General features: G+C 40.6%; 1 protein-coding gene across 1 annotated transcript; it reads right to left on the bottom strand.

The window, feature by feature from the left end:
* Positions 1-28: 28 nt before the first annotated feature.
* Positions 29-23,465, bottom strand: GTF2B (general transcription factor IIB). The gene is made up of 7 exons (XM_074906529.1): positions 23,406-23,465; positions 20,827-20,933; positions 10,949-11,082; positions 3,226-3,372; positions 2,960-3,089; positions 2,074-2,355; positions 29-555 (listed from the first exon to the last, which is right to left on the bottom strand). The coding sequence occupies exons 1-7, from the start codon at positions 23,420-23,422 to the stop codon at positions 422-424; spliced, it is 951 nt and encodes a 316-aa protein (XP_074762630.1). The 5' UTR covers positions 23,423-23,465; the 3' UTR covers positions 29-421.
* Between the last annotated feature and the right edge of the window lie 3,574 nt (positions 23,466-27,039).

Below are 27,039 nucleotides of genomic sequence, written 5' to 3' on the forward strand. Positions count from 1 at the left end.
GTTGCAGTCATAGTCACAAGATGGTAAGTGTTTTTGGAAAACAGTTTATTTGGGAATTACATAATATTTTAAATTTCCAAAATACATCTTACTAGATCCCTACAAAAGAAATCTAAATAAGTACAACAATATGAAATTAAGTTTGTTGCAAGATTCATTAAATATTTACTTTCACTAATATATACATACAAAATGCCACACAATGAGCTTGTTTACCCTTGGAATGTGTGCTGCGTTCCAGCAGTTACGCTCCATCTCCATATCCTCCAGTTCCACAACATGAAGACTCAATATTAACACTTGGTACATCCTTTATTATAGGCAAAAATCAAGTTTGTTGTTGTTGGGTTTTCTGTGGTTTGGTGTTTGGTTTGGTTTTTGTTTTGTTTTAAAGAGAAATTACAAGTAACACACTGCAATTTCACAGCTGTGGTAGTTTGTCTACTGGTGTATCAAACTTGAAGTCTGCTGGGAAGAGATCTGGAGCTCGAGGATAGATCAGCCTGTACGATTGTCTAATCGTAACATCAGCCACACCAGCAATATCACCAATTTCTAAGACAAAATGCAGATAAGTGATTAGTTTTTACTTTTGCCATTTGCACTGAAGAAACCAGCAAGCATAATTTATCAAGTAGTTCTATAAACTGCTTAATTCATAATAACTCTCCCAAAAGCGTGGTAAAAATGGGTTTAACCATGGAGACTAATATTGTGCATGCATAAGTCTGTCTTCTCACATGCCATAATTCCACTTATGCTATCAATCTTGAAATAGTATCAGTTTCAAATTGGCAGAAGACCAAGAGCACAAGTCATTAGAAACATCTACTGCAAACTCTACATGTGCCCAGCAATATTCTAATAAATCATCATCAACATCAGGATGTTCATTTTTATGCTTTAATTAAATATAAGCAAAACCAGCAAAAAAACTCAGGCATAGACAAAAAGCAATACCGTCAGCTAAACATGAAATACATTCACCTTAAAATGCACAGAGCACTGTTTAATAAGCAAAGGAAACACCTCTCTGAGATGCACAGAAACTTAAAATTTATGGAATTTAAACCCTGAACTGCATGAAAGCCTTCAGCATGTCTGAGGGCACTGAAGGAGTATGGAGTTACGTCTGTATCCATGGCAGGCAGCTGTATTTTGTTTTAACAATCACTCTTAACAATGGCTCAAAGCAAGCAAGGATGAAGGCATTGTACTGCTTGGGCTCTAGATCACTCGCATGCGCAGGAAACCGCCAACGGGATGAAAGCTCCAGGGACAGAATAGGCAGTGATTAATGTAGAACAGAGCACCGCCACCTGACGGATAAAGGTTATTCTTTACCTAAGAGCAGCTGTCCACTAAGAAATTGTTGGACAATTTCTGATCTGGACTAGACACATCAAGAGAGCTCCCACAGCCAGCTCCCAGCACTCGGATCCTTTTGTCACACCAAGTACTAACCACCCCAGCCTTAAGCTCCCTTCCTTCCTCAGGCGCTATCCCCACATAAGCCGGACTCTCTTGAGCCCTAGAGGCTGATCCATGCTGCTCTGAAGCTCAAGAACAGCCCTGAGCTCTGCTGGCTTCTTAAGGGCTACCCTGCCAGAAGATCTGGTGATCTGTGGCCAAGCCTGCTGTCCCACCTCTTTCAGTCTTTATCACAGCCTCACAAGCAGTCAAGGAATATCTTCTAACTTAGGTGATCCCCCACTAGAACGATTAAAGACTCTGTAATCTAAAACTGTAACGCTACCTGCAACTGGCCCAAGTTTGCATTTGGAGTATTTTAGAGTAGCAGAACACACATGTGCTCATGTGAATGCACTAGTCTATTGCATTCAAGAATCCAGCTCCTAGTGCCAGAAGGAAGTAAACACAGTTTACACTGAGCACGGCCAGTTAACTCAGTTTTCATTCTGGAGAATGGGAGATCCTGGTTTGGTCCTTGCCATATGCAATTAGAATGGCAGCTTACCACTACTCACACAGACCTCATCCAAGTTTACAATAACACTGAATTCTCTTTCAAGCAGCAAAACACGGAGGAAAAAAGAAGAAAAGATGTTTTACCTTTTTGTGTCCTTTTCTCAGCAGAAGCTTGTGATGCCATGTAAATAGCTGCAGCTGCTACAGAGATAGGGCTTCTCCCAGGAACCAAATCTAACTCCACAGCTTTACGGGCAATATGTGTTGCTGCCATCTGTACTTGTTTGGGAAGACCCAGATTAGAACAGAATCTTGACATGAAGTCTCCGGTTGTAATCAGATCAACACTGGTTTCAAGTGCTTTCAAAATAAGTTTAAAACACCGGCCTATTTCCTTCTTTGAAATCCTGGACACTGCACATATTTCTAAACAAAGAGTAAAAATTAAACTTTAGACTTGACATCATTTGCTCCCCCAAAATAATCAAATTTGATTCTCAAAATAGTAAGACCCACAAAGAAGGCTGATGTCATGAAGGCCACCATCACGGAATAAGCTTTGCACATTTGTGAGACTTCCAAATCACTTCAGTCAGTGCATGTTTCTTGTAAGGAGATAATTAATAGAGCTTGCTTAGTAAAGGAAATCTGGTACTCAATGGCAAAAAAAAAGTTGTACCCGTGTCAGGGAAAAGTTGCACATATTTACTGCAGAACTGTTGGTTCAAATTCAGTTACAACAGTCTTCATCATCCACTACCTTTTAAGTTTCACCAACACTCAGAATGACTTTCAAATGCTAAATTCTTTCCAGTGGATTATGACAAAAAATCCCATGCCTGAAAGCCTACTCACTTCAGGAATATAACAAGTTTCCAGATTCCCTCCTATCCTTCCCCCCGAAACATGAGCAGTAGCTGCGAACAACCAATCCAGCAAAGTCCAGGGATAAGAAAGCCAACCTCCTACAGTGACAGTAACTAGACCTTTACTTCATAGCCAAATTGAATCTGTATCACTGAAAACTTACCTTTAAACGTTCTTGGAACACCCTCTTGCCTACAGGCTATGTAGAGACAAGCAGAAGCAATAGCATCATTACTCCTTCCCTTCAGGCTCTTTTGCTCATATACTTGCTTGAATAAATTATTTGTTCGATCCTTCAAAGCAAGAAGACTAAATTTAATTAACTCTAGGCCATTTAATTAGCAGCAATATCAAAAATTCATGTGCTCATTATATTATGCTAACTAAGTCAATGCCAGAACAATTTAAGGAAGGGAGACATGAACTTACAACTATATTTCTAGGGAGGTTGATTCTGTCTGCCATGTTCGTAATTTCTTTAAAAGCATTCATCATTGCACGATCAGAGCTGCTCATAGTTCTGCGATTTTGGTACTTTGAATTCCCAAATTCATCAAAACTTGCTGCACCTGTGCCCTGAAAAATTTTTATTGTCAATAAAACACAAACAACTTTCTTCTCATGTCAAGAGCAAACATCTTTCAGCTTTATACATCTTAATTCAAGGCATTCAGTTATACAAATAAACATCACTGAAGTAAATCATACAATCGAGCACTGTTCCAAACATCAGGTTCTATACTCTGCACATCTCAAACCGTGTTCTGATTTCCAAGTCCACAGATTATGCAGAGATTTTTATTTCCTAATGTAACAGTAGTTCAAAGAATAAAGTTACTAACATGTAGCCATTGTGTGCATCTCAATGCTCCTGTCACCAATGTGGAGGTCCAAGATTAGATTTTATGCAAGCCATATGTCATCTGGGCTGCATCTGCACTGTGGCAGACTGGCAAGTCAGAAAAACAAGATTTTATGGCCAACTGGAGACCAGTTGTTACACTGATAACTCAAATATGAAAATGAAGGCATCAAGGAGAATATCCAAACCAATGACCTATTCAAAACCAATTTGATACTGTGCCCTGCTAGCAGGTGCAAGCCTTAATTGGGGCAAAATGTAAATATCCATATATTCTGTCTTTAGAGGAAAACCACAGACCTCCTAAAAGCAAAGCTTGAGCTATTAGAAGAACCACCACTAACTCAACCTGGCAACTTCAAAACAAGCTTCTAACATGCTTTTTTTTTGTACCTTACAACAGATAGTGCAAATTGCATACTTCTAGTACATATGCAATTAATTTTGTCCAGCTAAGAGGGCCTAAAATGTTTAGGGTCTTCAATTAGCCATCAGTCTGAAACATGTCTTCAACAAATAATGCCATGTCAGATTAGTCATAGCTGATAACAACATGGCCTGTAAGTTCAGAAGAGCAATGCCTGTAATTTATATTGTCTACTTATGTGTTTGCTGTCACAGTGTGTGGGGCCATGAGTTCTTTCAGGCAGCAAACATTTCTTCACAACAATTCCACATCATGAGTAGAAACCTGAATTCCCTGAATCAGCAAGCCCTTAATCCTTGCTGGCACCTTCAAACAATTTAGCAGGGCAGGTGCATCCAACTTCCATTGCAGACAGATTTGGTCATTTAAACAAGCTGATACTGTGGCTGCTGCAGACAGAGACTACTATTTTGCCAAAAACATTAAGCATAAAGCAGATCTTGATCTGTGACTAACTGCTAACCTGGCTATTCACATCCAGCACTTGCACACCGAGTTCTCAATTTGAGGACCCAGCAACGTACCAGGATGCCCATGTGGTATGAAGTGGGGACAGAACACAGCAAACAAAGGGCAAACCACACTCTGGCACCACCTTATTCCTCTGAGTTGCCCAGGAGGAGTCAGAGCTTATTTCTTCTTTCCCAATATATGTTCTTAGGAACTCCCATTCTATTTCTAATTCTATAGTCTCTCCCAGGTGCACATCTATATTTAATACATGATCTCTGGCTGACACTAACAGCATTCACTCTTGACCATTCACTTACACTGTTTCACTTCCCTACACCCAAGGACTCCAATTACACCCCACTGCCAATGAGCTCATGCCTCTAGTGTTGAGACTTGTATCTGTGAAGCACACGCACTTTTGATACTGCTGTGGAGAGCAAGGACTCCAGCACAGAACCCTCCCCTGCAAGCTTCCCTAGACCCTTAAACAGGCTCTATGACAGATGCTAGATTCCAAGATCATTCTTGGGTTTTTTCTACTCCTTCAAACGTCCTTTCAGATGAAAGGACCAGAAATGATCCTGACGCCAACATAGTGCAGGGTTGCTCCAAAGACAATCCTGCTTCCTTGACTAGATGAACACCAACTGTCCAAAGGTTCCCAGTAAGGTTTAAAGGTAAGCAAGGAGCAAGAATCAAGTACATAAAACTTCAGGCCACAAAAAGCACTACAAACATATCTGCAACACTAGTCCTTCCTTTCAGAAATTATGCCAGAACAACTTCCCTTGGCTCAAAATATACATGTCTCAGGTCAAAAAGCTCCTTCCAAGCCATCACTCATACCCCTGTTCCTTGCAAGACTTCACAACATTCATGGGCATCACGGCCTCCTAGAATAACACTATGCACAAACACTTAGAGCAACTGCATGTGCTCAGAACCCTTTAGATGACAGAAGAGTGACCACATACAAAGGCCTATCAACCCTGACAGCAAGTCCCTGGTCCTTGTTTACTCAGGCTTCGTGCCAGGGAGTCCTTTACCAGGAAACACTGCTCTGTCCTGTGGCCATCAGGCATTCCCCTTCACCACTGGGATTTTCCCTGTTCCACTCTACAGCACCTAAAAGATAGGGGTTTTTTTGTAATGGTTCTCCTTAATCTCTCATTTTTTATTTTCCTGCCAGTACTTATGGTTACCTTTTCCTTTGAACATTTGCTTATGTATATTAGAACTACCAGTGCAGCTACAGGCAAGTACCCCGTCAATATGAGCACTCAAAGAGCCATACCCAATATACAGCTCCACAGTGAGCTGACCCAGGCTGGATGCCAGGTGCCCACCAAAGCTGCTCTATCACTCCCCTCCTCAGCTGGGCAGGGAAGAGAAAATATAATGAAAGGCTCACAGGTAGAGATATGGACAGGGAGAGATCATTCACCAGTTACCATCACAGGCAAAACAGACTCAACTTGGGAAAAATTAATTTATTGCCAATCAAATCAGAGTAGGATAATGAGAAATAAAACAAATCTTAAAACACCTTCCCATAGCGGTGCAGGCAGACAGAGAATGGGGGCTGCGGTCAACTAACAGACACTGTTTCTACCACTCCTTCCTCTTCAGGGGGAGGACTCTGCAAACTCTTCCCTTGCTCCATCATGGGGCCCCTCCCATGGGAGACAGTTCTCCACAAAATTCTCCAACATGAGTCCTTCCCACAGGCTGCAGTTCTTCAGGAACTGCTCCAGCGTGGGTCCCCCACGGGGTCATACGTCCTGCCAGCAAACCTGCTCCAGCACAGGCTCTCTCTCCACGGGGCCACAGGTCCTGCTAGGAACCTGCCCCAGCACAGGCCTCCCACGGGGTCACAGCCTCCTTCAGGTGCATTCACCTGCTCCAGCATGGGCTCCTCACTGGGCTGCAGGTGGAGAACTGCTCCCCCATGAACCAACCTGGGCACAGGGGCACAGCTGCCTCACCACAGGCTGCATCACAGGCTGCAGGGGAATCTCTGCTCTGACACCTGGAGCACCTCCTCCCCCTCCTGCACTGATCTTGGGGTCTGCAGAGTTGTTTCTCTCACATATTCCCACTCCTCCCTCTGGCTGCAATTACTGTTGCACAGTTGGCTTTTTTTATCTTCTTAAATATGTTATCCCAGAGGCACTAAACTAATGGCCTTGGCCAGCAGCGGATCCATCTTGGAGCCGGCTGGCATGGGCTCTGTTGGACATAGGGGAAGCTTCTGGCAGCTTCTCACAGAAGCCACCCGTCACCCCCTGCTACCAAAACCTTGCTATACAAACCCAATACAAGCTCATAACTATAAAAGGGTTGGAAAATACTCTTCCATCTCAACCGCTTAAACCACAACAATTCTCCCTGCATTTGCTATTTAGATGCACCATCTACTTTCCTTCTGGAGCCTTCAATTGACAGACAATGCTTTACTGCTTCTACCCTTGGCAACCATGTTATGAGTCCCTTTCCCCCTTCTTGAAAAAAACCAGAAGTCATACAGTTTTAACCTAAATCAAATAGACTTTAAGAATTGCGTGTTTTACTGTTGTGGCCTTTATGAAACATCTACTCATATCTTTACCACCCCAGCAAGAAAGGTACCTGTCAAAGTCAGGAGTTCTACCTGTTTGGCTTTCAAACAGAGCAGAAACCTCAAGGATACAATCCTGTAAACAGCCTCAAAGATAACTAGAGTGAGAAAACACAGTCCAGTAAACACCGGTAATCTCTGAAGGGGCTCAGTGGAGGTTAGGTTTACAGTGCTGGCAGACAACTTTGTACCCCAGTATAGCCCCTTTAATAGCAGGAAATAGAAGTATCACCAACATCATCTGCATCATTGACTGGAAGTTATCCACAGTACCAAGCAATGCCCCCAGATCCAGCAGTCTTCTTGCTCAGTATAACCAGCTCACTATAGTCTGATGGATCCTTTCTTCTTTTTCAATCATCAGCCCTTGGTATCTCGACACTGCTTATCAATATAGCACTTCTGGATGCAGGCCAGGCAGTCTGATAAGAGCCAGCTTCCTTTCAGAGGCATCTGATCAAAGGATAGGAATTCTATACTAAAAGATTGCATTATTTTCTTGTTTCACCAACTTAAATTTTCTTGTAGTTGCAGTCACTACAAAAAGGAATAGATTAACTACAAAGGTTGACAGAATACAACTTTTCCCAAGACAAGGTAGCAAAACTTAAGTTTTATTTTAGATTCATAGAAAAGAGTTCATTATATGAAGGCAAATCCAGAAGCTGCTTGTTTAGTTATTTTTCTTGAATTTTACATGAGGATTTTAGAAATAACTATAATATTCTGGTAATCAAGTCGCAACTAATGCCAGACATCTCACATCTCCAGCTCATCTGCATTGTCATCAGATCAACTGCAGGACACAGTATTTACTTTCAGAGAGATATAGTTGTGCCAGTATCCTAAGGATCTGCCTGAAGAATGCAAACCACTTCCACCACAGCCAGCTATGCTATTCATTCTCCTCTGCACAGACAAATTAATCTTTCTTCCAAAGCAGGCTGTTGCTGCCTCAGACAGATGGGTCCCTTAAGTACTAAAACCAATTAGGAACTAATCCCTTTGCATGGGCAAAGCAGCCTCTTTTTTGCTGCTAGCAGATACAGATGACATACCCCCAGCAGAAAGAGGACCCAAAGCAGCACCTCCTGGTTTCAAAAAGGAAAGAGTGACAAACAATTCTGTGAAACAGAAATGGCCCCCTTCCTTTACTATTTCAAGGCAACAAGTCGTCACCAGAACTTTATTGTTGTAGGTAAGTGGGTCAGACTCCACTTCCACCTACATTCCCCAGTTTACAATAAACCTCTAATATGATGTGCCATGAGAATTATCAATGTCCTTCTGTTTTGGATTTTCCATGACACAGGTTGTCCTTTGGGCTTTTTTGGTTTGGGGGTGGGGTGGGGGGAGTGTTTGTTTTAAAGATTCTATTATCTGCAGCTCTTCCTCAAGCAGAAAAGAATACCTCTATCTTCCCTGTCCCACATGAAAGGCTAAAGCAATCTCTGGCACACAAATCTGGGGTCCACTTCAGGCCATTCTAAAGATTGTTGTTAACTGAGAAAACACTATCTTACCCTGCTTCATTCTCTGGAATTCATGAAAGCCATTCTGCACTCTGTTGGATACTACTTATCTTCATGACTACACCAATTTCATCCTTGTTCAACCACTGTGCGTATCTAGGTTAATCCTCATCCCAGCCTACTGCTGGCAGGGACTTCAAAAGACTGCTTGAGAAATCCTTGGTTTAGTTATTCTTGCTGCAAAATTCATGCCCTTTCTGCACCAATAGGAACTTTCTTCAGCATCTTCTGATATAAGCCATTCTCTTCCTTTCAAATGACTGAGGAAAAATGCAGTTCCTGATACAGAGTTCACATCAATGAGCTGACATCCCAGAGCCTCTGCTCACAGGCAAGACAAACACAGGAACTCTTGTACAGAACACATCGTGCTTTGTCAAAGAGATTCCCTACTTCCTGTAGAAAATAATGCATCTCTTTCGTGATTCCTCCCCATGCAAATAAAACATCCACAGTAGAACTCACTGCTCCCTCTACACTCTCCAATATGATCCTGGTAGTTCCAGTACTTGGACATTTTTACTCAGAGTTCTCAGGTTAAATCGTGCCACACTGACATTCCTGCATCTTGTCTTCACTGAACAGCACTCTCTGCTACAGCAGGTTTGGTCATGCCTATTCTAGGATGTGCTAGTTAACAGCAAAAACTGTTTCATTAGATGAATGTCCATCTCTGAAAATTTTTAGTTTTCATTGAAAAACAAACCTTTCACAGATGTTTCTCTAGGTCTTTAATTCTCTTACTGAGGTTGCTACCCCTCTTATTCTAAATGAGGCTCTGAACCACCAGAAAGAAGAGGGTTAACAGCACAATTTCCTGATCACCTGGATACATATTCTACCTTCAGCTGAAATATCTTTTGTCTTTTCCAACACGCAGGTTCTAAAAGAGCTCAGGGTCATCCTACCTTAAACTGAGCTCCCCAAAACAAACCTTGTATGTACAGTCCCAAAAGGAGACAACAGTGTGCACCTGAAGCAAACAGTCCATTTCTCCATCTGTCTATAAAGGCTATTTCTGATCTTTATCACAGCTGACTAAATCAGCAACAGAAATACAAGCCCTGAGAACTACAATCTTTCTGGATGTATACAGGTGACATTAAAACTCCACTGCCTTCTACAGCACTGCTTCACAGAGGTACTTCGCAATGCCAACATTTTAATGGAGTAGTGTGGAAAATTGTTTGCCTGAATGAATTCCAAAAGCAACCATAAGGCATCCTAAAAACTGGTGGGCAGCAATGCTTGGAGTTATCCAAAACACACACATCTACTTGGACAATCCCTTGAACAGAAGGCTTCTTTTTACCAATAGTGAAAGATTAGCTGTCCATATCAGTATTCACTAGTCAACTTCATCTCTTTGAACAATTCTTGGTATGGTGCACACTCCCCTATACACACCCATACATATTTAGGTATGTCGACTTCTTCATCCTAGCAACATTACTGGAAGAAAACTTCTGAGGAATCCTGGGCATACACCACAACACACAAAGCAGCAATACACGTTTTAATAGTTATTTATCAGCAACTGGATCACCCTTCATGAAGCATTCAAGAAATCCACAAGAATCAATTTGGATCTTGCAGTAAAAAAAAGTAACAAAACGTACAACAATTAAAACTTACCTGGTTCACTACTTCATTAAAGGGAGTGCATTTATGCAATTAATCTTGCTTACTCTCTCATGGGAAAAAGCAGGATATGGCTGTACCACTAAATGTCAACTCAAGTATGCATTGAATACTTTCTTCCGGAGCATTCACACCATGAAAGAATTCTACATTTAGTGCTTTAACATTAACTGGAAAAACCCGTACAACATGCATGTACATCTCCAGGTCTCCAATATGAATCCAATATAGATTTTATTACAATAACTGACAGTTCAAGTTGGGCAGTACTAGCTATTGAGACCTCAAAACTAAGTATCTGTTATTTCAGAATCATCTCAAATACACATGCTAAACCAGTGTTTTTTTAAAGATTGCATCAGCTTTTCTATTTATAGCAGCATACCAAAGAGTGGCAAGTAACCCCACAGCACTACAAACTCTACTTTTGTTGAAGAGGTCAGCCCTTTCGTGCTACCCCCAGGAAAAAGCCACATTTTACACATCATTGCAGTATAAGAGCTCAGTTTAGACAAAATCTCTTTGTAAATACTGTCTGCATAGTTTCCCTAAGGACATACAAACATGTACTTCACATAAAAACACTCAAACTTAGTAAAATTTTTCATTTTAAGTGTTACCTTGCCAATCATTGTACTCAAGTCGCCATCACTCAACAGAGGATTTTGGGTATCCCCAACTCGAGATGGATCTTTTGTAGCTTTGTCATTGCTGAAAGTTCTCCACTCTGACCCTACGTCTATGACCCGGTCACCTAAGTTTACAGAAAGCAACAGTCTGCATTAATGTAATGTTTTGAAATATTTCATGAAACAGCAAGTTACACATCTGAGCATTATAAGGCAGCAGTCTGTTGACATTCCCAAACAGAACAGTAACTTGCAAGACAATATATCAAATTGTTTAGGATTCACAAGTTAAGTTGAAGGCAATGGAAAAAAAATGCCACTAGAGAAATACACCCAGAACACAAAGAGTTACAATTATCCTTAAAGAATATCATGTCATCTTCAATGTACAAAAGTAATCAAGACCTTGATTTCAAGCTGGAAGTCATGGTTGCCTACAGTTGTTCTCAGCGCTTAGATAAATTAGTAAGTTATTGTAACTTAGCAAATTCTCTCACATTTGCCATGTGTTCAAAGTGCACATGTGAATTATCTATCATACACAATCTCATTAAGCTGTAATAAATCACTTCTATGCATGAGCTCCAGGTCCTTGGTACTCTGAAATGTCACCCATCAATCAGCCATAATGACATTTTGCAGCTCAATTCTTGTTCTTGAAGGGACATCTGACCCTCAACTCCATTTATGATGCTTGACAGTATCAACACACGATATATATACATACAACTATTTCTTCTTAAACTCTACCTACCTTGTTATATTTGGAAGAGTTTAAATACAGATTCAGAGAAAGCAGAAAAAACACTAAACCCACATTCTCTGAAACAACTTTCCTTGTAGTCCTCTATTCAAATTAACTTTCATCTAAACCTTTTCTACAGCAACTTTTCAGATTGAGAAATAACTCTAACCAACATTCTGATGCAGGCAAAAGCCCTCCAGTAATCACAGCAGCACAATCTTAGGGGGAGGGAAAAACCCACAACAAACAAAAAACCCCAACACACCCCCTTGCTGTCAGCAGTACAGTTCATTCTATTCACAGGTCTGGTAAAAGCTGCATCTGAAAGGTGTTGCCTCCAGAGTAATACCAGAGAATTTTTAAGAATACACATACAGAAAAGCACAGAAAGAACACTTTTCCTAGTGTTTTGCAGCAAAGCAGATTACAGCTCTGTGTAAAATATCAGAAGAAACTTCAATATGATTGTCACCCTGCTTCGTTAAACCCGAGGAAAAATTCACTACTTTTATCAGTGTTTGTGTTGTGAAAGAAATGTCTGCAAAACATAAGTAGCATTGGCTGCAAGAAAAGTTTCCGGTACAGAAGCCTTAGTACGAAACCACAGAGGCTGGTTTAACCCAGTGAAAACGTAAGCAGACAAAAAGCACTCCACAAGCAATGGTAATACAAGAATGCAAGATATGAAGCTGGAGAAAATACAGGAGCAAGGGACATAGTGGTGCAACTGCACAATTACTTGGGGAGGGGGGGATATTTTTAATATTATCCAAGGAATACACTTGAAATTGAAAGCTGTGAATGAACCATAAGACATGACCACAACCAGCAAGAATAAATTTAGGTTAGAGGTGTTCTCATCAATATTTGCCAGACATGCTCACAGCTATGCTCCACCTTTATTTACTGCTCTAATGAAAACCAAGAAGGGGAGGGAAAAAAAAAAAAAAATCAAAACCAGGAAGGTTAAGTATATAGCAGAGTAAAAGAAGGCACAAATCCATTCTTTCTGCTGCAAAGGTCTCCCCTTCTTGCAAGCTTAAATTAGCAGACAGAACGCTCCTCTAGCTCCTGGACTCTCTGTAAATACTTGACTCAGTAATGCTCCTTCTATGGCCTAGCAGTAACATTAAGACAACCCCCCAATACTGTTTACAGCATCTAAAAAAAGCAAAATGTACTTAAAATTCTGGCATGGTATAAATAGAACACTGAGTACAGGGCAATGATGTAATATTTTTTCCACACAAGTGGGAATGACCTAAATGACTCACTCAGGGATCTGCCTCTTGTGAGTTATGAACCATTCCCGCTCTAACAAAAAAGTGTTATATCACTGCCTGCTTTGGCAAACATATTACAAACAGAGGATTGAGACTACTATTTCAGAGTGAGAAAAGATTAAGTAGAACAAATCACTGAATATAAAGTATTTGTGTAATTAAGATGCAGCATGCAAGCATTTTTACTTTGCCAAGAGATCTGCTATTGCAGAAAATAAGTTTTTCTGTATACTCAGTGTCTTAAAATACACAGAGGTCCTAGCAAGTGCAGTCCACCTTTCAAAAGGCTTCTATAGAAGTGTGACAAGCTAGAAATATTAACAAAAATGGAACAAATAGGCCAAAAGTTTTCCACAGATGGAAAATACATCCCATTCGACACACACACAAAAGTGTGGCATTTATTATTTTCAACGCTTTAAAAAACTACTCTGGAACTGTGATGTTAGTATAGATGCAAATAAGCCCCACCCTAAATGATCAAAACAAAACCTTAGAATACCAAAGTCAGTCTTACAAAAAGCAGTGTATGGAATCAGTCTTAAAGACTGGTCCTGAGCTAACATTACAAGTCCTAAACTGAATTTGCTGGGTCATACACTACTGATTTGCTTTCCTGAAGCACCTGGAAAAAAAGGCTGACAGTCAAACACCAGAGCTCCCAATAAGTGCCTTACAAAATTGTCTCTGCTTTCTCACATCGTTATTATACTGGTTTTGGCAATGGTATCGAGCCACGATAAGTATGGGAGTGGCTGCATATTCCCTTCATTACTTCCTTTTGATGAAATCCTTTTGAACAAAAATAAGCTTCACTAGATATGGTTACATTAGACACTCCTTTATTTAATTTTCATCAGACTGACAAATTCATCTCCTCAGCTTCCTCCTCTGAAATACATATGAAAAATGCAGTTTACAGGACCAAATCTTTATGGAACCCATCTCCAGACCAATGTTGTGAAGCATCCTTCTGACCATACAAGTTTTTCTTCATTGCACCATTTCATTTCATAAACCATTCTTCCAGTATTCAGTTATTCTTTAAAATACAGTCTAATAGACTAATACATAGGCTCTAGTGGAAATACACACTGCAAACTTCACTGACTCAGGTTACCTACCATCTGAAAAGCTCATTTAGTAAAATGCAGAACTGTTATTCAGAACGGAAAACCTCAAACCAAGGTTACTTTTCTTCACAACTGCCAAATGCAAAGAGCATGCGCTACGGAAGTGCAAGAGTAAACTCAGGTCAGTATCAAAACTCTGAACAGCTTTTAAAAGTTAGCTTAAAACATCTACACATCACCAGTTATGTATGTTTACTCCTCCCCAAGAATAGAAAGTGATTTCTTAAAGGAAAATATTTTCATTCAACAAGCCCTGAATTTGCACTTACATATTTATAGAAAAACAGTAACAGCTATTTTGTTACACTCCAATTGCAATTAACTCATAATACACGTGTACTTTATTCTCTTTTCACATTTTGTATTATCTGTTCTATGAAAGCAACATAGCTGCAAATTGAAGATGTTTAATCAAAACAAGAAATAGGATGACATTCAAGACTCAAGTAATGTTATCCAGTCTTGAAACAGTTCTGAGAAGGTATATTCTTAAGTCTTTTTCAGAGAAGCTCTAACGTTAGCTGTACATTCATCAAATTCTATGTATTGTTAACTAATATTTTAATCTTAACATAAATATGGTAAAGTTTATTTGCATTCTGAAGTACCAAAATACCTACTGTTTCTACAGAATGTTTTTCTTACAGTTAGTTAAGGAATCTGCTGCCATCTAGTGAGCACATATATTTTTAACTAAAAGCATTTCATACCGCCAATATTTTTAAAAAAATATACAGAATTACAATTAATTTCAGTCAACTCCTTATTAACCAGAGTAATGAGATGCTGAAACAAACTACAATAAAAAACCTAGGTAGTAGAACACAAGCTGAAGAGAATCATGGGGACATGTAACCACACAGAGCCAGGCTGAACTGAACCTTCTCTCTTCCAGGCTAACATAACAGTCTTAGCTGTCAGTTTCTCCTCATATGGAAGATGCTCCAGTCCCTAAATCACTTTTGCAGCCTTCTGCTGGGCTTGCTCCAGCAAGTCTCTATCTTTCTGGTACCAAGGAGCCCAGAGCTAGACACATTACTCCAGATATCTACTCCATATTCTATTTATTACCTTATGCACTGCCCCATACAGTAGTACTCAGCTTTATAGCTTCCAAAATATAAACTCAATTTTTTTTTCCATTTTCAGCTTTAGAACTTGTATTTAAGACCAGATATATTGAATGTTATCAAAAAATAAACTCTTGAGGGAAAAAAGAAAAAAAACACCACAATTTTACAGTTAGAGGTTTTTCTACAAAATTTCCAGCCTTCGGTAAGATAGCAATATTATTTTCAAGAAGCTAACTTGTTTTCAATAAATTGTCAACACCACAAATGCATCATCACCAACAGCAGCACGAGCCTATTCACAAGACTCAGCTGAAACGACAGAACCACAGCAGGCTTTGAGATGTTAACCAAACAAAAATGAACAAAATCCACACAAGACTTTGACTATTTTCCAGACATCAACAGCATCATACCAGTACCAGCAGGCAACTATGGATTGAAACACACAGTATAACGCTGCCAGCAAATGACTGTTACAAGAACAGAGGCTTAGCAGCTCTTGCATATCAAAATGATTACAAATATAGTAGGATTTCCAAGCTTCCTAAACCATCGGCTTGTAATAATGAGTAGAAATGTTAAACAATCTAGTGAACAAGTCTGGTCGAAGTTAGACCTCTCCAGGACTTGTGGTCTTTAAAAGACAAACAGCTCAAGTAATTGCAAAGGATGCTTCAAACGACAGAATCTCAGTGAAAAAATGTGTCTGATCTACACTATATCACAAAAATAAGAGGCTTTGGACTCTTCTTCCATCAGGAGTTCAGATCATTTCTAGCCCTATTTGCCCTAAATCACTTTGCCAATCTGATAAGGAAGCAAGTAAAAAAAATATTCCTGAAACAGGATGATTCAAAATGTTAGTTATTCCACTAAATAAATTTAGTACTTCAACCAATGGAAGCATTCTTCATAGTGGCTCTCAAACACCTCTGGCTCCCAGCCTAGAACCCACTAACTAGAAAATCTCCACCCTCCAAGAAATTTCATGCTAATAGCAGTGCTTATTACAAAGCCTGATAAAAGATGCCACCTCTGACATCTAAAGTCTAAGTCTCCACTGTTACAAGCATTATTGCCGAAACAGCTAGAACCATCACCCTCGTCTTTAAAGCTGTGTGGTGGTTTAAACCCAGCCAGCAGCCAAACACCACGCAGCCGCTCACTCACCCTCCCCCACCCCCAGAGAACGGGCAATATTGTTGGAGGGGTAAGGTTAAGGACACAGGCTGAGATAAAAACAAGTTAATAATTGAAATAATTATAATAATCATAGTAATAATAGAAAATATGAGTAATGCACAATGATTGCTTACCACCCGCTGACCAATGCCCAGCCCGTTCCCAGACAGCGATCCCAGAGAAGAGAGAATCCTGAAACCACAATCCCAGAAGCCAGAGCGAGTTTCCAAATTGACCCTTAACAATATATTGAGCATGATGTTATATGACATGGAATATTCCACTGGCCAATTTGGGTCTGTTGCTCTGGCTCTGCTCCCTCACAGCTTCTTGTGTACCTGTGCACTAGCAGGGCATAGATTTCTTAGCAACAACTAAGAACATCAGTGTATTATCAACATTCTTCTCATATCAAACCCCATACTAAATCCAGAACACAGCACTATTCTAGCTACTAAGTAGGAAGGAAAAAAAAAAGTTTTATCCCAGCCAAAACCTGGACAAGCTGAAATGGGTTAGATTTAAAACAGACTATTTGAAATGCTTCTGAAAAAGGCTAGCAAGTCACTTTCTTCATATTACAGACTCCCATGTGCAAATCAAGCATCCATGAATGCTCATGCATGTGTCAACTATTCAGAATTTCTTTAATTATTAGCATCCTTTATAATTAGCTTTTCCATGGATGCAAAGAGTTTTGTTTGCAAGGACTACCCCATCAGACACTTTCTAGTGCTCTGGACACCAGGTGCAGAAGCAGTAATCAGATCTATGGTACCAATACACATCCATATCTAAAGATTTTTGCCTATTTAAGCAATACTTTAAATTGAGATTTCATATTTTAGTTTTAAATGTTGATAATACTCTCAGAAAGTAACCATAAACATACACCCAAATATGAAAAGATTTTTCAACATTTGGAGGTATAAAGACACTAGAATAGACATAACTGCGTAACTGCCCTCTACTGGATCCAAGTCAGAAGTACTTGAGCATCTTCTCTGCTTACAGAACACTATCAACAGCTGGAAAAAAAAAGGTTTTCAGAAAACAAGCATCTATGTACAGATGTAATCAATCTTATCCCTAATGACAGACATCCTGAGTAATGGACTGGCCATCAGAGAGGCAATCATGAAACCCCCTCCTACTTGTCTCTTGCATCGTAGAGAAAAAAATATCTGTGGTGTAGTTAAAACTTACCTGTTCTTCATAGATCAAAACTGAATTTAAGATGCACCATTTACTTCTTAAACTGTTCAGAAGCATTACCTAACAGAATAGTCTGACAGAATTTTCTAACAGCCTTACTGCTGACCACAAGCTATTGAACATTTTTCAAAAAAGTTCTTTAACTGAACACTCAGGTAGATGCAGAACATGGAATAAACATCTGAATATAGGTCATCATCTGATTCAAAGCTTTAACAAATTGATACATGTCCAAGGATTCTCACTGAAGACAGACCTCCACTTTAAGGCTATCCAAAAAGACTCCATACAAGAGCACTGTTCTCCTCTAAGCTATATCTGCCTATTGAAGCAGACAGAGCTAACCAGTTAGAGAAAATGACTTACTAAATACTGAAAACAAACTTCTCACTGCTCCAACTCCTGCACACTAAGATAACATTTAATGAAGCTATACAGAAGTTTAAGGAAAGTCTTTGCTTAGAAAGGTATTCCTACCTAGCTGAGACGCTACACAGCTGTACATGCCACTAGACTCATTCTTATCCCCCTCTGAAATTCAGCTCACCACCTTGCTACATCAAGAAAATTCAGTGCTGTGTATTCCACTATGATTCTGCTTTCTTCAGCCCCTTCTGGCATATCAGCTGACTTCCAGCCTTTTTTACTGCCTAAAAGGTAGCGAGCAAAATATTTACCTGTCAAAAAAAACGATTTACTAGCCTTGTGTTCTTGAACAAAATGCTTCTCCTTCCACCAAGTCTGTCTGAAGAATGAGATACAGTCAAGGTTTTCAGTGAACACAGAACTAACTACTTCTCCAAACCCTAAGAACTCTGTTCATGAATCCTCAAGCCAGCACACAAACACTTATTGTACCACTTATCTTAGAATTATTTGAGAAAAAAATATATAATAAAACATAAGATTTATGACAGCAGATAAACTTGGACATAGGTGTGTAAAGTTTCAGATGCATGTCAACCCAGATTAGTATCAAAATTCCATGGATAATTTCAATTTAGGTCTCTGACTGCCTTTCATGCAAATAGCAATTAGCAGGAGGAAAAGTTAACAAGTTGGAAACAGTTACCATGAAAAGATGGAACACAAGCCAACCCAGGAAAAGTAGCAGTGAAAATGCAGATCAGAACATTTAGTAGACTAAAGCTGTATTTTGAAGCAATATTAAAAAGTCACCAGCTTCAGTCATGTTGACACTAGAAGACTTGTTTTAATAATGCACAGCAAAAAAGCACAGTTTACTTGAAACAAGTGAAAAATACTGTGCAAAGAGAAAGCAGCATACTGGATTTAACTTCAAATTTCAATCTTACTGAAACACTACTTGATTCAGAAAAGACCAGAGAGTAAATCTCTAAACCAAGAATACACTGTAACTAAACAACAGAAGGTACATGAAGTGAGATTTCTGATAAACTCCCAGATTAGGGAGTGTGTTCTTAAAAATGACATGTATCAAACAAAACCTTTCCCTCGTCTTCAAAAGCCATAATTATCTTTAAAAGTTATGAACTGATCAAGATGGGCTTTTCTAAACTTTGGTTCAACTTCTACGGCAGCCACACAAAGAGCTGAACATGAACAAAACTAGTTTTAAGCAATAACTTATAAGTCTGTTACCGTTATTTCAGGAGGAAATATTGCTGTGGACATTTGAATTTTTAATCAGCAAATTTATTACAATTAATTTATCTTTACCAGAATTTATGCAATTTAAACCAGACCTTCTTTTAACAAAGAAAGTAACAAACCTCCCCCTGACCTTTTAAATGGTTTAACAGTCTTGAAATAGTTACTCAAATTTCAATATTTTAACATTTCTTTTAATAAGTTGTATGGAAGTTTGCTGTTTGTAGAAACAAAAGACACATATTTTAGTCACCTGGCTAAATAAGTACTAGTTCTGCTGTAACTTATTAAATCATTTGATTCATTCTAACAGCAGTACAAAAATTTTTAATTCAGCGCAAGACAAGAACCAAAACAAAATCACCACAGTCTAGAAGAAAGGGATATAAAACCCTCTGAAATATTTAACATCACTGAATGAATCACTTGAACATGCACCCTCAAAACAGAGGATTTTCTTTTGGTCATGGCATATTGTCACAGTTTAACCCCAGCCAGCAACTAAGCACCATGCAGCTGCTTACTCCCTCCTCCCCCCTCTCTCAGTGGGATGGGGAGAAGAATCAGGAAAAAAGGGTGAAATTCACGGAGTATGATAAGAACAGTTTAATAACGAAAATTAAATAAAATAATAACAATAATAATGATGAACATTGGGAAACTGAAAAAGCCTTAACTTGAGATAAGCGCTACTTAGCAACAACTAAAATATCAGTGTGTTATCAACATCATTCTCACACTAAATCCAAAACACAGCACTGTACCAGCTACCAGGAAGAAAACTAACTCTATCCCAGACAAAACCAGAACAAATGTCTACAAAAACTTAATAGAAATGAGAAATAGAAATTAAAGAATGATCATAATACAAGCATAAAAATCTTCCCATGTAAAAGGAATAAAGATAGTAAGATGCACACTAAGATGTTCATCCTAAAAAAGATACATATAAATGAATATGGAGCATGTTCTATGACATCATGTTTCTTCCTCTCTCTCATTTCAACAAAGACAATGCCTAAATGGCCTTTCATACTAAGTATTCCTGTTTAGAAACAAAGTTTAGCCTGTGGAAGTTGCTGCCACACAAACAGAGTAAAAGAGCTCAGCAAAATTCCAAGGAAAAACTGCATATTTACTTTGGATAGTATTAAAAACTTTAGGACAAGTAATTAATAAAAACAGGTGCTGGCAAGGATATAAAGAGAAATCCTTCAGGACAGAAGATAACCTTTAATGGGAAACTTGAGATTTTTTTTTGTTAGCAAGTTATTTGACAAAGAGCTTTTATTACATTTCTTAGACTTTCCTGACTGAAACAACAGTTGTGATTAACTGGACTAGACAGCACAATATTCTAATTCAATATTACACCATATTTTGAATTTTCAATCTTTAAAGACAGTTTGATTCTTTTAATAATGTAAGAAGTTACCAGAAGACAGACTATTCAAAACCTTTTAGTCAACAGAAAACATTTAGGTATCAAATCAAAACCTTTTAATACTTGAATTATTATATACCAGTTTTGTGGGAAAACAAATAAACTCTGCATGTAGATCTATATGGTATATGGTAATTCATAAAAATATGGATAGTCACTTACCTACTACTAGCCCACAATCAGGACAAATCATATCACCAGCTCTGTAATCCTCTACTAGAGAGGTTTCTGGATGATTTGGGCAACTCACTCTTGGAAGTACATCCAAACTAAGGAAAAAAGTTAGAAGCATTAATTACTTTTAATCCAACAGGCTGCCTATCAAAAAGTTCCTTGCTAAAAAGAACACTTTAATAATACAGAGTTTACAGTGATTTGAGTGATAGAATATTAACCTCGAGTTCACCTTTTATTTAAATGCTGTGACAATCAAGACTTCAGTTCACCTTAAATGTCAAATTTTGTGATGTATCTTGTACTCAAACCCCTTCAAATTAAAACATTAAAAAAATTTAAATAACAGACTTAAGTGTAGTCTCACGGTCTATCAGTAAATGAAGTTCCCCAAGAAGTTAGTGGCAATTACTTCATTCCAAATAAGCATTCTCACTCATTGTAATCAGATCAATATTATTTACCAGATCCTTAATTCATAAATGAGTGCACACACACACATTTCTAGAAAACAGCTGATTCTACCACTGTTTTATTATTTTCATGTATTCAAAGTCCCATTTTAAATTAAGCAACTCATTAATTGCGAGATCTTAACTAAAAACAATCAGCTCATGAAGGCGATTCTATGATAACTGCTTTTGATAACAGGGATCTATTTCTTTAACATCTATGCACCTCTTCAAGGGCTACAGCAGATATAGAAAACTTCCTATAAAGCATTAGCACTATTTAACACAACTGCTTTTAGTTACTGACTAAAGTAACAACCAATTGCTTCTAACCAAATGTCTTAAAAGTAAACACCTCATTCAAGCTACTAGTGACCGTTCAGTCATTTCAAAAGTGAGTAATAAAAATTTATAATTGGGGTCCATATATTCAACAAAGCCATTTGCTTTAGCTAAAAAGTAGATGGTACAGAAGTTGATCGCAAAAAAACTGTTACAAGAACCCACCAACCTCAATCTGACTGTACCAAAAAATAACTTCTAATCCTTTCAATCGTAGAAAACATCCTCTTAAAAGTTAAATTAATCCAAGTTTTACCCTTTCGCACTAGTCCGTTATTTCAGTCTAACCTATATATCCCACCTTAATTTTTACTTTTTAGGTATATCTGATGAGTCAAAAGAACAAAAAAAACCCAATCCCAAATATTTTAATCCAATGATTGTTCAGAAAAATATCTAAGACTCAAAATGAAAATCAACATCTCTATTAATATTAAAGCCTCCAGAAAGAACATGTACACACAAGACCGTCAGATGTAAATTATGTTCAAAATACTAAATAAAAGCTCTTTAGACTACTTTTCACTATTCCCAGCCAGTAGTTTCATACGACAACTGTTGACAAAGATCGTACAGTCATCTGACATTTGGCATTATGCAAAAGGGTAGTGACACACTAAGCAAAACCCAAAAAAAAAATAAAATCCAGAAACCTGAAAGAATATTAAGTGTTTTGATTCAGATTTTACCCTCACAAAACACTGTAAAAATTAGGTGTTCCTATCTCAATTTTAACTCATTTATCTAGACATATATGCGGTACTCCTATGCTAAACCAACTACACTGAAGGAAAATGCATGGCACGTGTGTAAGGTCCACCCCAGCAAATAGCTCCCGAGTTGCAACAAGACTACTAAGAAGCACTCCCCAGATCCTAGGACAGGTTTAGCAGGAGTAAGAGTCACTCCACAGTCCGCTCCACGGGCCTGCCTTCATTCCCGACTTGAAAAAAAAACCTCCGTACGTCTCCAAGGAAAAAAGACTAAATCAGAGCCCGAGACCCGTTTGGCCACTGCCTAGAGGCAGTTCGGATTTGGGGTGGGAGCCTAAAAGCTTGTTTCCAGGCCCCGATAACCTGGCGCCCAGCCACAGAGCCGCTACCTCGGCTGCGAGGCGGCGCTGAGCGGGAGCGGCGGCCGGCGGCACCGGGGGCTGCGCGCCGGGCGGGACCCGCCCACCGGCCCGGGAGGAGGGCGCCCGGCACCCGCTCTAAGGCCTTACGGCACCGCGACACCCCGCGCGGAGCGCGGCCCGCCCGCCCTCTGCCAGAGCTGCGCTCGGCGGCACCATGGCAAAGCACTGCCGAGGCGGGAGCTCGGCCCGGCAAGAAAACGGAATCAAGTCACAAATCGCCACGAAATCCCCTAAACCGCTCACTTCCTCTCGGAGCGCTACCGACTAATAACGACACGAAAAATGAGGCGGCGAGCTCAGCCCCCCGGTGCTCCCAACCTCTGGCGGCCCCTGGGAGGCCACTCGCCCGGGGGCCACCCGGCCCGGCGCACACGGAGAATCCCGAACAGGCCCGGCTGCCCGCGGCCCTCCCCGGCCTCCTGCCACCCCGGGAGCCGCACACGGAGCGGCCCTAAGACACGGGCAACCGAAGAGGGGCCAGCTGCGCTGGGGACGCCAGTTCCTCCCCGGGTGGCAGCAGGGGCAACGCGGCCATTTTCCCTCCTGTTCCGCGGACAGGGAGAGATGGCGGAGCCCCTCCCGCCTCCGCCGCCTCCTCCACACGGGCCCCTCCGAGCGCCCAGGCCGGCCTCCCGTACCGGCTCGTGGACGCCATCTTGCCTCCCTCCTGCCGCAGCGCCCCTGGGAAGTCAGGCGGCGCTGCGACGCTCCCCCTTATATAGCGGCAGCGGTGGGCGGGGCCCGCCGAGCGCTCGCTACGGGTCGCGGCGAGGGGACAAAGAGAGGCGCAGCGGCGGGTCCTGCCCTCCCGCCACGGGCGCGCCTGTGTCCCGTCGCTACCCCCTCCTGTGCCGCGGGAGGCCCGGGGCACGGCCCCTGGAGGGCCGAGGGCAGGTGCGAGCAGCGGGGGCAGGCTGTGGCCGCGGCCGCCTGGCACCGGTGTCAGTTTAGGGACCAAAACACCGCCATAATAAATCAAACGGTGCCGGTTACTCCGGGGCTGCGGCTCGGAAAACCCCTGGCGCTTAAAACGGCAGCACTGGGGGAGGCTGAGCGGGGGCCGCCCGCCTTGAGCGAGCCCGAGCCGAGGCGCAGGCAGGAGCGGGAGGAGCACGGCCGCTGCTCCGCCAGAGCTCCCGCAGGAGCCCCGCGCTGGCCGGCGGGCTGCCCCCGCGCCGCCACAGCAGGGTCCCCGCCGGCGTGCTCCGGGCCAGCCCTTTCTGGGCTCTCCAGCAGCTCGGTGGAATCCCGCAGAAAACGAGCTGAAGCAAAACGGCCGGAGTTTGCACGAAAGTGTCTGGGGAACAGCACGTTCTTGGCTCTGGAACTAAGACCAAGCAGAGACCAATTTCCAGAAAAGGGAAGAAAATACAAGAAAGGTTTAGTTCCCCCCGTCACTGGCATCATTTGCTACAGTTGTTCTGGTTTGCCCCTCGGCTGATCCGACCGTGAGAAAAACCTGGCCCTCCTGCAAGGCCCGCAGGTGTGATTCGGGGAAGCCCCTGGCAGAGGGGCCCTGCACAGAGCTCAGCCTGACTCGAGCAGCTACACACACACACCCCGCCAGTCACCCTGACCGGCGATCAGCTCCCCTTCTGCCTCTCCCCGTCACACCCACCTTGGCACCAAGCATCAGGCCACGGAGAAGGAGAAACCCACAAGAACTGTGCAAAACCAAAGCCCTCCAGCACTGACTCTGGTCCAGACTAATTCCCCAAGAAATTATCCATATGCAAAATTAGTTTGTAAGATTGAGCAACAACAGATTTTCAAGCCCAAGCTGTCAAACAGTGGGGGGAAAAAAACCTGTTCCTTTGTTTTGAGCCTCTCTTCACTGATAAAGAGAGGGATGAATAGGACAGGAGGGTCTACAGATTTCAGAAAGTACCATTACTTCATGCTTTAAAGGGATCAGTATTGATGTCTCTGAACAGTTGTAAATTGGCTATATATTAATCAGATACAAAGGACTGTTGACACCACAAGACCATGTCTCCACTATATAACAAGAATATTTTTTAATTTGCCAGTTCAAAGAAGGAAATACATCGGCCTTGAAAAGTTCTCTTAATACTTGCCAATATTGAACCAAATTCATTCATCACACAACTTCTAACACTTTTCTGCTGACTGAAATGCTGAATGCTGGTTGAAAACGAGCTAGTTTAAACTTGCCAACACATTCCTCAGATTTAAAATATATATATACACCTTTTGGAATAAAAGGAAGCTGAACTATTAAAAGATACAGATGCCAAGACACAAATTTACAGCTTCTCTTTTTCCTTTTGCAATGCCCTTTTTCACAAATAGCTCAATAAACCTCACATAGCTCAAAAGATTAAATAGTAACAAAAAAAAAAAAATCACTGTAACTGTCAGTGTGAATACAGAATGCGATATTAAGTGAAATGTGTATGTAGCAGTGTCTGCAACAGATGTGCCCCATCAGCACTATCAGTCCCATCAAGCTTTCCAGGTTTGTCCTGGTCTCTCATATAATCTGTTCTATGAAAGAGATCTGCTGGCAATCACTGTCAACAGTGGGTCCCTCCTGACCCTATTCTCATTAACTAGAATTGAAAGAATTTAATTTCCACCACAGAAAGACAATAATTTTCAGAAATGTTGCAAAAAATATGATAGATCCTACCTCAGCATTTCTTTATTCTGTCTGCCGCATTTTTTCAAGCGCTTTGTCCATAAGCAGCAGAAAAGTAGTTGATGTGGCAGATGAGAATACCACTATTAGCAGTCTCTGTCAACAACAGATCATTTTAACAACTTACAGAAAGTTCACCTTGCTGTCCCCAGCTGTATCTGTTCTTTCCCATCTCTGTAGTTACAACAGTAATCCTATTTTTAAACTTACTTAACTGGTCATTCTGGCATTTCTTAAAATTTAACCCAAAGTATTTCATGCTAGCTAGTCAGTAATAAAAATCTATAATTAAATTGCAATTCTTACATTGCTAATGTTACCAGCATCATTTCAACAATAATGCAAGGGGATATTCAGATGCCTTTGCAAACACAATGAACAGTACATTAATGAAAACAAGTCACTGGTTCTTACTTGTATGTCTAAAGGTCCTTTGTAAAGGTTTGTTGATTTAGCCAACAGTCATTTTGTTAAAATAGCAGATGTTAGTCAAATGCCTTAAAGGAGCAAATGAAGGAAACAATAAATAGCCATAACAGCTAAATTATGCTTGGTATGTTTATTCATCTCTGTGCTGCATCTTATGTGTTCAGACATTTGATGAAACAAAAAGATTACCACACTGCAGCACCTGGACAAAATAGGAAAAAAAAAAATGTAAACTACTCAAGTCTAATACAAAGGGTCCTATAATGTGAGGGTCGTGGTTTAACACCAGATGGCAACTAAGCACCACACAGCTGCTTGCTCACTTCCCCATCACCACCCCAGTGGGATGGGGGGTGAATTGGAAGGGTAAAAGTGAGAAACTTGTGAGTTGAAACAAAAACAGTTTAATAATTAAAGAAGAAATAATAACTTTTAAAGTTGTAAGGAAAAAAGAAAAAATATCAAAAGAGAGAAGAAAATAAAACCCAAGACAGACATGTGATGCAAATGAAAACAATTGCTCGCCACCAACCGCCCAATGCTCAGCCAGTCCCTGAGCAATGGCCCCCCTTTCAACCTCCCCCCCAGTTTTATTGCTGAGCATGACATCACATGGTATGAAATATCCCTCTCTTCAGTGGGGGTCAGCTGTCCCAGCTGTGTCCCCTCCCAACTTTTTGTTCACCTCCAACCTACTCGCTGTCAGAGCAGTCTGAGGAGCAGAAAAGACGTTGACACTGTAAGCACTGCTCAGCAGTAACTAAAACCTGTGTGTTATCAACACTGTTTCCAGCACAAACCCAAACCATAGCTCCATGCTAGCTACTGAGAAAATAACTCTATCCCAGCCAAAACCAGTACAAAACCAGAGTAAGGCTCTGCACCTATACAAAATGTGGAGCTACCTTTAAACATTGGCCACCTGTGTGTCCCAAATCAAATTTGGTGCTTTAGCTGGTGAGTTAATAGCTTACTAATGAGATATTTGAGAGTCAAACATAACAATGGAAAAAATATTTTGCTATAGTTTTCTTAACTTCCTCTTCAGCCCGGCATACCATTTTTCTTTCATGCACATTCTAGACTGATTTTACACAGGGTGTCCCATTTACCAATGAGAGCAATATAAGCATGTTACATCAAGTCTTTTGGAAGCACTGAGGTGCCTTTTTTTTTTTTTT

Source organism: Athene noctua, chromosome 5 (assembly GCF_965140245.1).
Source record: "Athene noctua chromosome 5, bAthNoc1.hap1.1, whole genome shotgun sequence".
NCBI classification, from domain to species: domain Eukaryota; kingdom Metazoa; phylum Chordata; class Aves; order Strigiformes; family Strigidae; genus Athene; species Athene noctua.

Coding starts and splice junctions, on each gene's coding strand:
- GTF2B (XM_074906529.1), bottom strand. Junction 3,373..10,948: donor TGAGTACAATGATTGGCAAG/GTAACACTTAAA, acceptor AAAATTTTTCAG/GGCACAGGTGCAGCAAGTTT. Junction 3,090..3,225: donor ACCTCCCTAGAAATATAGTT/GTAAGTTCATGT, acceptor CTTGCTTTGAAG/GATCGAACAAATAATTTATT.